At 42.0% G+C, this 14,986-nt stretch overlaps 1 protein-coding gene across 1 annotated transcript in view; it reads right to left on the reverse strand.

Moving 5' to 3' along the window:
- Positions 1–14,986, reverse strand: part of C6H1orf50 (chromosome 6 C1orf50 homolog) — an 85,135-nt gene that overhangs the window by 12,069 nt on the left and 58,080 nt on the right. Inside the window, exons 3-4 of the mRNA XM_069240771.1 lie at positions 11,702–11,788; positions 9,808–9,939 (exon numbers count right to left, since the gene is read on the reverse strand). Of these exons, the coding sequence (XP_069096872.1) occupies positions 9,808–9,939; positions 11,702–11,788 (219 nt within the window). The remainder of the gene's footprint in view (positions 1–9,807; positions 9,940–11,701; positions 11,789–14,986) is intronic.

The raw sequence follows: 14,986 nt of genomic DNA on the forward strand, positions 1-14,986 counted from the left end.
TGGAAGAAAATCCAGTTTTACCGTACTAATTGATGTTCACAGATTTTTAATGCACTTTATTGCTATGGTTCCCTAACAGAAAAAGCACGTAAGAGCAGTCCAAGTATGTTATTGAAGACATGCAGTTGGAATAGAACCTGATAGTGTGATAGAAACTACTTTTCCACGCCCCAGAACAGATTTATGTCCATTTTTACATGCAGAAGGTTGCAACCAAATGAGAGGTTATAATGTGATCCCTCACACAGAGCCAAGGGAGAGGCAGCAAGTAATAATTAGGGTAACTTTTATGTTGCAGCTCGCTCTTTTTGCCTTCTCCTTTCCTGTGAATTTCTGTAGTGTGCGAAAGGCCGTCCTCAGTGCTTGTAGGCTTTCTGTGCTGCTCTCAAGAGGCCTGGCTGATCATGTGTCAATGTTGCATCAGACATACTGTTGCTTACCAAGGATAGACATGGGATTGGGGGCAGACAATTGCTCATCAATAGTTGGCTCTCTGGTCATTCTAATTTGTCTGCATATTATGTGCCTCTCATGGAGCACTGCTTCTTTACCATCTATTATGACTGTCTGGCATCTCTGCTTCTACTGCTTGCTTTTCTAGCACTACTTTTTCCTTTTTTGTTGAGCAGTCCATCCGAATTCATGTGTTTTTGAGATGTTACCGTCATGCGCTTCCTCCTCCCCTGACTCAGTGTTGCTCTCTGTCGCCTGTGTCCTTCTCCTTGTCCCCACCTCCTTGTTGCACTCACCTGTGTGCTTCTCCACATTGCTTCCTGTGTCCACTCTGCTGCATCCCCAACCCTCGACCTCGTCTCTCCCCACTGTTACATCCCCCCTCTGCCATGTGTGTTGCCTCTACCCCACCTTCCACCCTCCTGTGTATTGTTTCTATGTCCTGTGTTGCTTCTGCATCCCAAAGCCCTGATCTGAGGTTCCATCTTGCTTCTGCCCCCCACTGCTTCCACTACCCCACCCGCTTTTAAGAAAACACGATCGAACTTGGAATGGTAACTAAATAGAAAAAGAAAGCCAGCACAATTTGGTAGACACATGTGCCGACAAAATGATGCTGGTGGCTGCATCAAAGGCTTTTTTATTGTTTTTAAAACTTTACGTTACACAGCTTCGGGATGCTGTACAGCGTGGCTAAAAACCACTGGCAAAGCTAATAGGTCCCAAAGGCAAGTCGAATGGAGTACAGTGCTGTAGTGTAAAGTGGAATTCAGCAGAGTAGACTGTCAGGATGCAGTGCCACAGAGTCATGTAGTACAGTGGAATGGCACAGAATTGGGTAGAGTGGAGTACAGTGTCAGAGTAGAGTGACAGAGTGGAGTACTGGAGTGGTGCAGAGTGGAGTAGAAATGTGTGTGATAGAACCGAGTGGAGTTAAGTGGCATGGTGTGGTGTAGGAGTTGCATAGAAAGTTGAGTGGAGTGGAGTAGTAACAGAGCTGCACAAAATGGAGAGCATAGAGTAGAATGTCAGAGTGAAGTAGTGTTTAAAGGAGTAGAGAGTCATAGACTGGAGTGTTGTAGAGTGGCGTAGAGTGAATTGGCTTAAAGCAGAGTGGTGCAGTATAGACTGGCATGGAGTGCAGTGGCTTAGAGTGCACTGGTTTTTGAGTAAAGTGGTGTAGTGTGCAGTGGCATAGAGTGCAGTGGCATACAGTAAGTAGAGTGGAGCAGAGTGCTATGGCATAGAATGGAGTGGCGCAGGGTGGAGTAGAGTGGAATAGAGTGGCGTAGGGTAGATTGTTTCAGAGTAGAGTGAAGTTGTAAACGGGAAAATGGAGTGGTGCAGGATAGAGTGCAGTGGAATAGCAAACAGTCATGTAGAGTGCAGTGGTGTGGAGCACAGTGCTGCAGAGTAAATTACAGTGGCATTGCGTGTATATAGACTGTAGTGGCGTAGAGTGTTGCAGAATAGAGTGCTTAAGAGAGCAGTGGCACACAGTACAATGGAGCAGAGTAGAATGGAGTGGCATAGTGCAGTGACGCAGAGCGCAAAAGTTTAGAGTGGCATAGCATGCAGTTGCGTAGAGTGCAGTGGTGTTAAGTGTTGCAGAGTAGATTATGGTGACAGAGTGCAGTGGCGCAAATAACTGGCATGAAGGGCAGTGGCAGAGTGCACAGGTTTTGAGTAAAGTGCAGTAGAGTACACTGGATAGGGAGCAGCGGTTTAGAGTAGACTGGGAAAGAGTACAGTGTCGTAGAGTTGTGTAGAGTGGCGAAGCACAGAGTAAAGTGGCATAAAATCAGTGGTGTAGAGTAGATTGTTTCAGAGATGGCTGAAGTGGCCTAGAGTGAAGTGCTGCAGAGTAGAGGGGAGTGGCGTAGAGTAATGGCGTCAAGTGGAGAGGTGCAGAGTTGGGGGGAGTGGCCTAGATTGGTGTAGAGTGCAGAGGCAAAGAGTGCAGTGGTGTGTAGTAAATTAGAGTGTATTGGCTTAGAGTACAGTGGTGTAGAGTACAGAGGTGTAAAGTAGCAATGAGTGCAGTGCACAGAGTACAGTGTTGCACAGTAGGTTAGAGTGGCATAGAGGGCAGTAGCGTAGACTAGTGGTTTAGTAGCATAGCGTTCAGTGGAGCACAGCAGAACTGCGTAGAGTAGAGTGGTGCAGAGTTCAGTGGCAGAGAGTCCAGTGTGCAGAGTGGAGAGTTGTAGAGTGCAGTGGCAAAGAGAGCAGTGACATAGAATACAGTGTCAAGGAGAAAGAGGAGATGGTATTGTTGTGTCCTGTAAAAAAAAAAAAAAGTCAAACGGAAGCAGTAATTTGTTTTCAGTATACCCCTGATGCCAAATTAACCTTGTGCGACTGCATCTGTTGCACAAATAGAACGAGTGACATATACGTGTGTGTGCAAAAGTTAGGGAAGGGAGAAAGAGAAGTTTGCTACAGTATTATGAAATATTACTCATGAGGATTCGTTGTTGTTTTGAAAGAACCCACTGGCGTAGATTAGAAGTGGTAATGCAAGTAGGTCAAATCTATTTTACATAAAGGCAAAAGTTAAGGAGCCATCAGGCCTCCTTTTGTTCCAGTCTGATCCTGGCTGGGTGTGGTCTAGCGGCTCACGCTTAGATGCAAATGGAAGGGAGGGAAGAGAAAGGCACACAGCTTGTTATGACTTCACAGGTGCCGGAAAGATGCTTTTGACTTTGTTCAGTCCCTGTTTATAAGAGAAATGCATGCACTGTAAAAATGCTTGAAGTGTTGGTCTGTCCCAGTATCTGCACAAATAACAATATAAATACCTCTATTTTACTTCTTTTATAGTCTGATAATCCCAGTGTAGGGTGTCAGAGCGCTTTACCTAACCATACATATTACCTATCTGGCTAAATGAAAATCTGTCATCCGCGTGTTACATTATGTTCTATTTAAGGGTTATGTTATAGCCTCATAAAAGAAGTCAGGAGAGGCACGAGCAGGCTACGTGGGGAGATTAATCTGCATTCCTCTTTCCTATATACGCTCTCACTTTAAGTCAGGCGAAATCAAAGTAAACCCCAAGCTCCCTCAAAGACACAGCTTGACATCTGACCTCGGTCTTTGAATGCACAGCAAATGTGACAAAATAAGAACAACATTTAAAGGCCTGATTACAGAAAGCAAGTTTGTGGAAGAATACAGTAAACACGGTTCGTGAAATTCGTCAAATGGTGCAAATATGTTCGGCAAATTCTAATACACCTTTTCAACTTCCTGATACATCTAACTTTTCAACCCTTTCAGGCCCACCCTTATTTTAACACTATTGTTTCAAAAGTACTGAGCCAATTTAAACCACAACAAGCAAAGGTAATTCCTAGGGAGTTAAAATAGAAAACGCTGTTTTCTTGGTTCAACCGTTCCCTCCCACCAAGAAGGATGGCAAAAACTGGCCATGCCAACCTATTCCAAATTTTGTGAAGATTCATTGAAAAGTGCCGAAATTATGAGCAAAAAAGACTTTTCAACAATATATGTATCGTGGACCTCTGATCCCAAAAGGGATTAAAATACCTGTTTTTTTTACATAAATTTAGTCAATGAATTGCCCAAAGACAATAAAAAAAGTATGTAAACATTACTTGTCATTCAAAGTCAAACCTACCCATAAACCAACACTGGCTACTTCCAATACACACTAGTATTGAATGCAGCAATAGGAAAACAATATTTTTGACCAATATAATTTTGGACCTGTGTAAATAATATGTCTAAAACTAACAAACAAAATATTTACACCTATGTTTGATCTTGCAAAGGTCTATACAGACTGGCACAGAGGGAGAAATCATCTGTGATGGTCTCAAAAGATGCATTTTTCGTTGAAATTTCCATGAGGTATATCAATTGGATTTTGTTGAAAATTACATCCTCTGCTTGGTAAGCAAGATTGCAGGCTGTGACCAACCAGTACAGAAGCCACATTATAACCTATGGTTATTGCTAAAGTAAACTGTATACTATGGGCTCTGGGGACAGGAAATGGGGGAGGTAATGCCCTAAGACCACCTTGGCTGCCCATTTCATAGCCTGCTACTTAGTCCAGTAGGCTCTGGAGGTAATAGGTTTAAGAGCAGGGCATGTTCAAAGGCGATAACATATCACCAGAGACTGTTGAGCATGGCCAAAGATCACTGATGCATACACAGGAGGTGGCAGGGATGAGCCTCCCACCACGACCACACTGTTCAATGCCCTGCGTAAGACGGTGCCCACCAGGTCCTACAGGCAGAGGCACTAGGTGTAAGGGTGAACTTACTGCCAAAAGTGCTGGGCCGCGCCAACTGTTGTATTTAGTAGCCTCAGAGAATAGGGGTTATATGGACAGGCTGGAGGATATGGCCAAGATCAACCCCTGCTCAGAAAGGCAATGTGCCATATACAAAGAACTGACAGCCATGGACTTTGGTGGGTGTAGCAAGGTAGCCAGTGGAAAATCACAATGAGAGGCAGTGCATATAATCTGAGATGAGCAATTTATTAAATTCAAGAGACCTTAGCCAACTTGCTTCTCTCAGCCTCAGCCTCTAACTGTCCCCAAGTCCATGCCTAACCACCATGACATCAAACATTCCATTGCTCAGAAGCTGAGCTGGTTCATCTCTCCTTTACATTGCTATGCGTTACCAATTACCACACACAAACCCCCTTTCAATTGAACATTACTATTATACAATATAAAATTTCCCCCAAAAAAATAAAAACGTAAACATCTTTTCATACTCCAATCATAGTACTAAATAGTTGTTAGACGATTTTCTGCCAAACAGACTCATGCTACCCATGTTATCCTCCTATACATAGGGGGTCATTACGACTCCAGCAGCCGGCGTTAATGTGGCGGTAAGTACCGACAACAGGCTGGCAGTACTTACGGCCATATAACGACATTGGCAGATTGGCTGAAGCAAACCCGACAATGTACCACTCTGACTGCCATGGCGGTAACAGCCGCCAGGCTGGAGATATTTATCTTCAGCCCGGCGGCTGCCATTGTGCCGCCTGCAGGTTTATGATCCCGCCTACTGCCATGGTTTTTTGTGGCATTCTTAACACCACGAAAACCATGGCAGTTGGCCATATCAGTGACAGGGAATTCCTTCTCGGTCACGGATAGGGGTCTCTTCCCCCCCTTCCTCTCCGGTTACCCCCAAACCCCCCTAGTGCACCAGACCCCCCCACTCCTCCCCCTACATTCACCCCCCCTTCACACACACCCATTCCCACATGCTTACACGCATGCATACATCCATTCACACACACATCTGCACACACTTTCAAACATACACACATTCACATAACACAATATACACGCACTCACACCTCCATACATGCACATACGCATTCAACACGCAACATACACCCGCATCCACGCACACACCCACCTTCCCTGTCAGAAACCAGTGGCCGGTAGGCAGTTTTTACCGCCGATGTCAAAATGAGGGCCATAGTCTTTCAAGTATGTTGGAGGTGTGACTATTCTTTGTGATCTTCTATTACAACATCGCAGAGTAACAGTATCATTTTTTTGATCTCTTACTTCCTCATTTTGAGGATCATCAGTCACAGATACTTTAACTTTCCCTTTATATGGAAACACTCTGCTCAAGTTCCATATATGTGAATCCTCTGTTTTCACTGTTGGTAAATAATTTGATTACCTTCATAGGCTTACAAAGTATGATGCCTTTAGTTTTGTCACAGGATTTCCTGATCATTGCCCAATCACCAATTTCTACTCTTGTTACCTTGACCGACTTCCTCTTGTCAAAATTCTCTTTACGTAGTTAAATTTTTCTCTCTTCTCTCAATTCCCACTCATCATTCCTCACAAATTCCTTAGATCCTTCAAATAAATTGTTCACCCAACCTGAAACCACACGAGTATTTGACTTTCTATTATGAAACAATTCAAACTGAGTTCTCCCTGTGGTAGAGTGTAGTGAAAACCTATACATCTTTACCTTCTTTTCTATTTCTTCTTTCCAATTCAAACCATAGGTTTTAGCCATGTGTATGGCTTCTTTCAATACTCAGTTAAACGTTACACCATTTCATTACTCTTGGGATGATATAATGCAATTTTTTTAATGAAGTAGGCACAATCTCGTAGAAATCTCTCCATTTCTTGTGACACTAGCTGTACTCCATTATCAGTTAAAATGATCTGTGGTAAACCCTCTCTCCCAAACAACCATTTTAGAAATGTAATTCAATGTTTTGGTTCTATCCCTTTCGTGATATATATTTCAGGCCACTGAGAATACATGTCAATGACCACAATCACATAATGCTCTTGACCTTCCACATATATTGGATCTAATATATCTAAAGCAATTTCTTGCCATGGATACTTTGAACGCTCTCTAATGACCATGGGTTGTATTCTGGGTTTGATTGTTTTCTCACTGTAGGCACACTGTGAATATTCTCTTACAATCCTTTCAACTTGAATGTCCATTCCAGGCCACCAGTATGCCATTCTCAGGCTTCTTGACAAAAATAACATTGTTCTTTGGGAAGCCCCTTCTCCTTGTTGTAATATCGCCCTAAAAACTTTTAAACTTGCATCTGTCATGAGAATGATCTGTCTTTTGGATTAAAGCTTTTTAATTAGGGAGTATGACTTAATTTCTCTTTTACCTTTTGAAATTCATTCTCACAGTCTGCGCCCTAAGGAAACTCAACTCCCGTCTTGAGAAGACTTCTTATATTAGCACAACCTTCAGCAGAACCCTTGACAAATTTGCTTTAATATTCCATCATACCTAGAAACTTCATAAATTCCTCTTTGCTACACTGTGAGTTCACACTCTGTATTGAACTAACTCTTTTGGGGAAAAATCCCTTCTTCAGTAATAGTATGTTCTAGAAAATCAATTGCATTCCTACTGAATTTCCACTTATTCCATCTTAATTGTCAAATTGTGTTTCTCCAATCTTTCCAACACTTGTCTTACTCTCCAATTATGTTCTTCTTTATCTTTCCCAAAGACTAAAACATTGTCGCGTCTTGATACATTTTTACTCTATCCAGACCTTTCAAGACCCTTTCCAAGGCTCTCTGGAAAACAGAGACGTCACGCACTAGTCTAAACGGCAATCTAACAAATCTAAAGGTGCCGATTGGAGTAACAAACGCTGTTAGATCTCTCGATTCTTCACCAGCTCAATTTGATGGTACGCTGAAGGTAGGTCAATACCTGAAAAATACTTGGCTCCTTCAAGTAATAATAACATAATCGGTGATATTAGGGAGCGGGTACTTGTCAATCACTACATTTTTATTCAATTCCCTTAAATCTAAGCATAAACAAATGTTCTCATTGGCCTTCTTAGCAACTACTGTAGGTGCCAACCACTCAGTACCTTCAACCTCTTCAATAATTCTTTCTGCCTTGAGCCTTTCTAATTCCTGTTTGACCTCTTCTCTGATAGAAATTGAAATATTGCGAAGCTTGCCTACAACTGGTTTGGCCTGTGTTATTACCTAGATTTTGTGTAAAATAACCTTTTAAACATCCTAGCTTGAATTCGAAAACATTGCGAATTTTTTGCTGTATATCCGGTAGAAATTCATAGTCATCAGTCGCTACCTTTTGAACCAAAGAAGAGTCTTTCAATATAATGGAAAGTACTCTATTAGGATCTAGTATGATAGCCAAACTTTGTTGGTGGAACCAGCTCAATATACTGTCTCTTCTCTTAGATACATGCATTTTCACATTTATTTGCCTTTCACCATATTCCACCTTCCCTTCGAAGTACCCCCAAAAAAAAAAAAAAACGATAGATTTTCTCCCATAGGCATATGGTCTGATATCTGGATCATGTACTTCAACCAGTTCCTTTAATTTGCTATCACAATTTTTTTTTAAACTAGAGCAATTTTCACTTTAGACTCAAATACCATCCTAGAACTTGTTCCATTTACTCTTATCACATCAATAGGCAGTTTTTTTTTCAACTCTCCTACTTGAAGTACGATTGGTCCACATTCACAATCAGAATCGCTCTCTTTTGCACTGTTTTCATTGTTAATTTTCAATATATTTTTCTGGCATGTTCTTATTACAAACTATAGCAAAATGACTCCTCTTTCTGCAATAATTACATGTTGATTTACTAGCTGAGCAACCTCTATCATTTGCTAAAGGACCATTCCTCCCAACACCTGTTGCATTTAGTTTTGTTTTCACTTATCTTCTCAGTTTTTGTAGAAATATTCTTATTTACTTTCTTTTGAATTTTATTTACCATATTAACCTCTTCCCCATTTATTCTTTCTTTTTTTCTAGTCTCAACACATTTCAGTGAATGTTCTATGGTCTTTGCTACAACCAAAAACTCATTCATTGAGGGTTTATCCTTTTTAATTCCCTTATACTTTTTATGTTACATCCAAACATAAACTGAACCCGTATTCTCTCTTCTATTAGAGGCTGAATGTCATTAACTTATTTGACATAGAATCGCCCGCTTAACGCTGGCTCACCTTGCATGGGATGGAAACTTGTCAAGGTGCCTCTACAAATAAAGTCAGCTGTAAACTCTTGAGTGACAGTCTCCAGGGTAAAGAAGGTGTCCGTAAACGGAAACGTTCCTATTGTTGTTGAGGTCTCCTGAGTACACGATTTTCAATGTCTACCACATCCCACTCTTGCCACCAGTGTAGCAAGGAAGCGAGTGGAAAATCATGCCCAGAGGCAGCGGATATAAGATGAGATGAGCAGTTTATAACATTTAAGAGACCTCACCCATCAAGCTTCTTCTCTCACTCTCTCTTCTAACTGTCCCCAGGTCCCTGCCGAACTACTACGACATCAAGCATTCCATTGCTGAGAAGCTAAACTGGCTAATCTCTGCTTTACATAGTTATGCATTACCAATTACCACAGTGGGCTCTTGTGAGAGAGGGAAAGCCAAGTGAGGAGTGTGACAGCATGCCACAACTTGCACCCAGAAGCTGTTAGGGAACTCTTGAAGCCCCATCAGGTTAGCACTGGGGATAGGGGTGGAACCAAAATTAGCCATTTGCATAAGTGTATCATAGTAAAATCCCCCAAAATATCTAGGACTAAACAACAGTGGAAGGGGCATTATAGTACCAATACAAACAAAAAAAAACACTGATTTTCCCAGTTATGATGAGCCACACAAAAATAACTTGAGATCAGTAAACAAATCATGACCCAACAAGTCACATATGGCACCACAAATATAAATGTTTTGCAAAACAATGTGTACCCATGGCATATACCACATAGTGAGGCAAATAAAGCACCTGGCACTTAGTTATTTAAGCAAAAAACATACCTTAGGTGAAAGGATTGAAAAATATCTCTGTCCACTTTCTCTCTTGTACAAGTAATAGGTATTTCCTGGTTTCTTCACAACATTACAGGCGGCATGATGGAGATCAGCGTCTCTTTTTGCCTCCTCCAGGACCTTAGCGAGAATGGAAAAAGATAAATTTATAAAAAAATAAGTAAATATTATCGTAGAGCAACAGACTAGATCGTAACAATGCCCACTGTTCATCAATTCACTTTGTATGTTTGGAAATCCTTTTTGTATCAATACATATTTACATTCAGGAGATGATACATGTTATTTAACATAAACACAAATGGCACATGCACACCACAACAATAGAAGGTGAGGAGCCTAAACTTGAACATTACAAGGCCCTGCATTGTCCAAAAGCAAAACAGATAATTCCAAAGAGGGTTTAACTTGCAGAAGAAGCTGCTTTTCACGGACTGGTATCTTATGTAACCAGTACATTTTCTATTTATTTTTTATATTCATAGGCATATATAACCTGGTGTCCACACAAATCTACATTCCACACCTACATCCACCAGAAACCAATTTAACTGGCTGTGCAGTATTTGCACAAGAGTAGGAACAATTTTTATGGTTTACGGTATACAGTTTGTATTTTTCATACTATTATTAAGACTGTTGATCTCTCCTGTCCTTCATGTGGGAGCAATTACATGAAACAAAACCATGCATGATTGACAAGGCTGACTAGATGTCTGGATCTTGCAGATGTTTACCTTTTAAGAAATTGAGAGACCACAATCATTGGAACCTGAAAAAAAACTATTAAAAAATCTTAAAGCTTAAACTAGCTACTCGTTTGGACTTCTTTCAAACAAAGTATCATGATACATCCCAGTGCTTAATTAATGCATCCATTTTATGTCAATGTGACAAATTCATGAAATATGTAGAAACCCATATTTTTTTGCCTTGGGATTACACTTGAACATGTACCCCTCCAAATATCTTTATCAACAGAAAGGGAAGAAAATGGAAGAATGAATGTAAAATGGGCAATTTGATAAAAGGATATGGATTTATTGGCAATTAAAAGAAACAATTAGTAAACTCCAGCCTTTTTCTCATATGTCTCAGGAATCAATGTTTATTAATACTTGGGGGTGGGGGGTCATTACGAGTTCGACGGACAGTTCTTACCATCCGCCGAACTTCCGATGGGGAGGTTTCCGCCACACAGGCTACCACACAGCTGACCCCATTAGGAGTTTCCCGCTAGGTCAGCAGGCGGAAACCTGAGTTTCCACACGGTGGCCTAGCGGGAAACAGGCTACAGCATTGTCTCCAAGCCGGTAGCAATGCTGTTGCCAGCAGGGAGCACCAGCACCCTTGAAATGTTCACTGTCTGCAAGACAGACAGTGAACATTGTGATGGTGCTGGCCATGGGGGACCCTGCAATGCCCATGCCAAGTGCATGGGCAGTGCAGCTGCACCCATTCACTGCCAGCATTTTCATGGTGGTGGTACTGCCATGAAACCGCTGGCGGAGAAGAGTGTTGTAATCCCCAGGGCAGCGCTGCTTGCTGCACAGCTCTGGCGGAATAGGACTTCCACCACCTCCAGACCGCCGGGATCTCCGATCTTGGCAGAGCTGGCAGTTGCCTGGCAGCCAGACTGCCAGGGTTGTGATGTGGCATTCCAGCCTGGTCCGGCCGACATCTGCGAGTCTGGTGGTTTAGGGACCACCAGACTCGTAATGACCCCCTTGGTCTCAATTTTGAATCTTAAAACTTTAAGTATGTAGACACCTATGCTTACTGAGAGCTTAATCAAGTACAATGAAGCAAGATATCAAATCCATAGGGTTTTTTCAAATCAATGGCACAAAAAATAAATTGTTTCAGGAAAATAGTGTCTTACCTTCCGTGCCTGTTCTTGCAAGAAACGAATCTGCTCAGCAATAATAGTCAGCTTGTTACAAGCATTGGCCCTGATAAATTGATCCCCCTGGAAAAAAAGGCACATTTTCAATATCCACAATTTAGCAATTCTTGGATATTTTATTATAATATTGCATTTTTTACAATTGTTGTGACCTAAGCTTTTATTAGTAAGTTATATACTTAAAATAAATACATGTGGTTTCTGCGGAGTTGCCAACCAGTTCACACAGTCGTGTGTGAGAATGGTGCTGATGTTGATGGTGGTTCTTTGCCTTGCAGGAAAAACAGTTTTAACTATCTGCACTATCATCCTTCAAATATTGGGTCAAGTTTAAGAAGAAGGTACAAAGATGTGAACTTGGAAAGAAGAGGTTACACATTAAACCAGCATGTATAAATGCGAGTTTCAAGTTGATAAACTTTAAATGCTGCTCAATACATTGCAGATCTAACAGATTCTCCAGCCAGGACTCAGTGAACCACGTAAAGCCTCATCCCTCACCTCCCAATGGGAATCCTATGGCTTGAAGTTATAGTGCCCTGATTGGTTTTGAAGGTTTCTCGGATTGGTTCACTAGAAATCTATTCTCTTAGACTGCATGTTCTTAATTTGCTTAATTTCCTCTGATTGTTTCAGTACTACGATTTAATGAGTTGTGAGCATTAATCTCACTGTATTTCATAAGAGGCTCCAATTCATTTACAGTTTCGTTAAGTTTGAAAAACTCTGCATCCATTCTTAAGTCGATCTTAATCTTTTGTAGCACCTCCATCTCTGCCTAACTTAATGGTCAAGAACATCTAGGCAAATGGATCCAAGAGGTGTCAATGCTGCTAATTAAAACATTCTAACAGCTTCTTCTGTGTGCATTTCTTGAACCTAAAACATCCTACAGTGCTTGTACAGCAAAGTGCCTCTTACCAGTTCAACATATCTCTGCTAAAAAGACTGATTCTTCCGCTTTTTCATTCTAGGCTTCTTAATGCTCCTTGTACATACAATCAATCGGAAGACAAGTGTGTCCCGCTGAATCTTCTGGGGTGCACCATGAGGACATCTCTTCTAGTGACACTCTTTCACGTTGTCGGTGCTGGTTTTGCGTTGTCGCTGCCTTGCCTCACTAAACCGTTAGTTGTCATGTCTTATTCACGCCTGAGGCAAAGGGACTAGGTGCATTTCCTACTAGGACAGTTATCACATGCAGCTCACATTTATCAGGTGTCCGTTTCACCTTGGAGAATTGCACACAAGTTGGAGGTGGCAAAACAACACCCAGTTCTAGGGTGTGCACATTACTTGCAGTCCTTGTTAGGTCAAGCACGTAAATGCTTTGACCTGTTTTAAGTATTGTGGGCTTTAAACCATGTCCACCGCAAGCCCATCACTTTCACTCATTCATGGGCTTGCCTTTCAAAAATCCTTTGTTATCATTGGTGAATGCTTTACATTTGTCCCTCTTTAGGGAGGTTTTGCTACCGCCTTACAGACTGACCCCGTTACATGGATAATTTCACAGTTGCCGATATGTTTGACTGTGAGCGAACTTCTTTTTCCTTTTGTGTCTCTCCTTCACGCTCATGGCTGCCATGGCACTCTGAATCAGCTCGCTTATGTCAACTAATGTTTTACTTTTAATTTTCAATTTATGTGGCAATAATTACTCTTTGCCGGTGTGACTAATAGGAGCCAAAACAATGACTTAATGGAATTCTCATCACAACTTTCCTTTCTAACAGAGCCCTGCCTCTGGTCCTGCTAAGATGAAGGCGTATTAATCTACACACTACTTATTTGAGCAGGGGCCCAAGCCTTTCCTTGGTTGGGTAGCACCCACTGCCATTACTGGCACCGCTTACTTCCCTCACTGGCACCGCTTACTTCCCTCACTGGCACCAGCTCACTGCTGGCACAGGGTACTCACCAGGGCTTCCAGTACTGGGCTGATTGCTCATTTGTTACTACATTCAGCACCAGTAGTAGCAAACAAGTAGAGTGAGTGAGCCCAGCTGTCTCAAGGAAGGCAGGGGCCTGGTAAACCCGACAACATTTTTTTTTAAATGGGGTGATAAAGTGCATTTTTAAAGCACGTGTTTCACATACATTTGCTAAAAAGCAAGGTAGTTACACCACCTGGGTTTATCATAGGAAATAGTATATTTCTGTTGAGGGGCCTGCCATGTCAGCGCAGGCCATACCAGCAGCCTCAACAAATTGACCACAACTACGAGAAACCAATGAACAAAAAGTCTACTGTGCAGCTTATAATCATACAGTTATGCTGCAGTGCGTTGTTACGCAGGCTAAAATGTTGACAGACACATAACTCCAACATAGTCACTCGCTCTCCAGCTCCCATCCCAGCATTTCCCAATTGCACCATATCAGGTTTAAGGAGTTTATCCAGTATTTTTTCCTTTGCAGTCTGAAACTTGCAATCTCCATTCACAATTGTTTAATTTTTAAACATTACTACCAGTGCCAGAATGAAAAGTAAAAAGGAGTGCTTAAGGTACTTGAGCCTGACATGGACCAACTTCAGAGTTCTGGCGAACGTTTATCACCTATTCCTAATTATGAATATAAGGTAACTGCCTGTACTGTTCATCCAATTGTTACCTGGATCTCCTGCAGGTGGCCATCAGACAGAGATGGGCCTGGCCTATGCAAACAGTAGTGTGGTCTGCTGGCGCCTGCCGGTGGGTAAAGTTCTCGATAGCTTTGTCAATAATGTTTTGAATTATTTTTACTTTGCTTTTTGTTACACTTTAATGACTATGCAATGGGGGAAAAACATCGCTAAAACTATTCTGAATGGGCTACTGCTGGAAAATGGGTTATTGGTAAGGGCAGGTAAGTACCTACACTTAGCAATAGTAACCTACACTTAGCTTTTTTCAAAAAGTTCTCCAGACTTCTGGGTCTTCTCACAGATATTCTTTTAAGGCCCACAGCTCACCCCAAGGTTCCAGAAGCTCTGAGATGCTCCTTGAGGATGCGGACTACAATACCCAGAATGCACCTAGCGCAAACTCCAAATTGGTGACTGGATAGTGGTCAGCTGGTCAGTTTCTTCAGGAGTTGGTGCAGGGGACTCTGGTTAGCAATTTTTCACCTGTAGCAAACAGGGAGTCCCTCCTTGAACCAGTTAGAGCCAGGCAAAGTCCTTCTTGTGGTGAAGCCCAAGTGTGCAGCTGGTGCAGTCCTCCAGAGTGCAGTGTCCAGGTGCAGGTCAGGGGTTCAGTAGGGCAGTCCTTCTTCTCC

The sequence above is a fragment of the Pleurodeles waltl genome, chromosome 6 (genome assembly GCF_031143425.1).
Source record: "Pleurodeles waltl isolate 20211129_DDA chromosome 6, aPleWal1.hap1.20221129, whole genome shotgun sequence".
Classification (NCBI taxonomy): Eukaryota; Metazoa; Chordata; class Amphibia; order Caudata; family Salamandridae; genus Pleurodeles; species Pleurodeles waltl.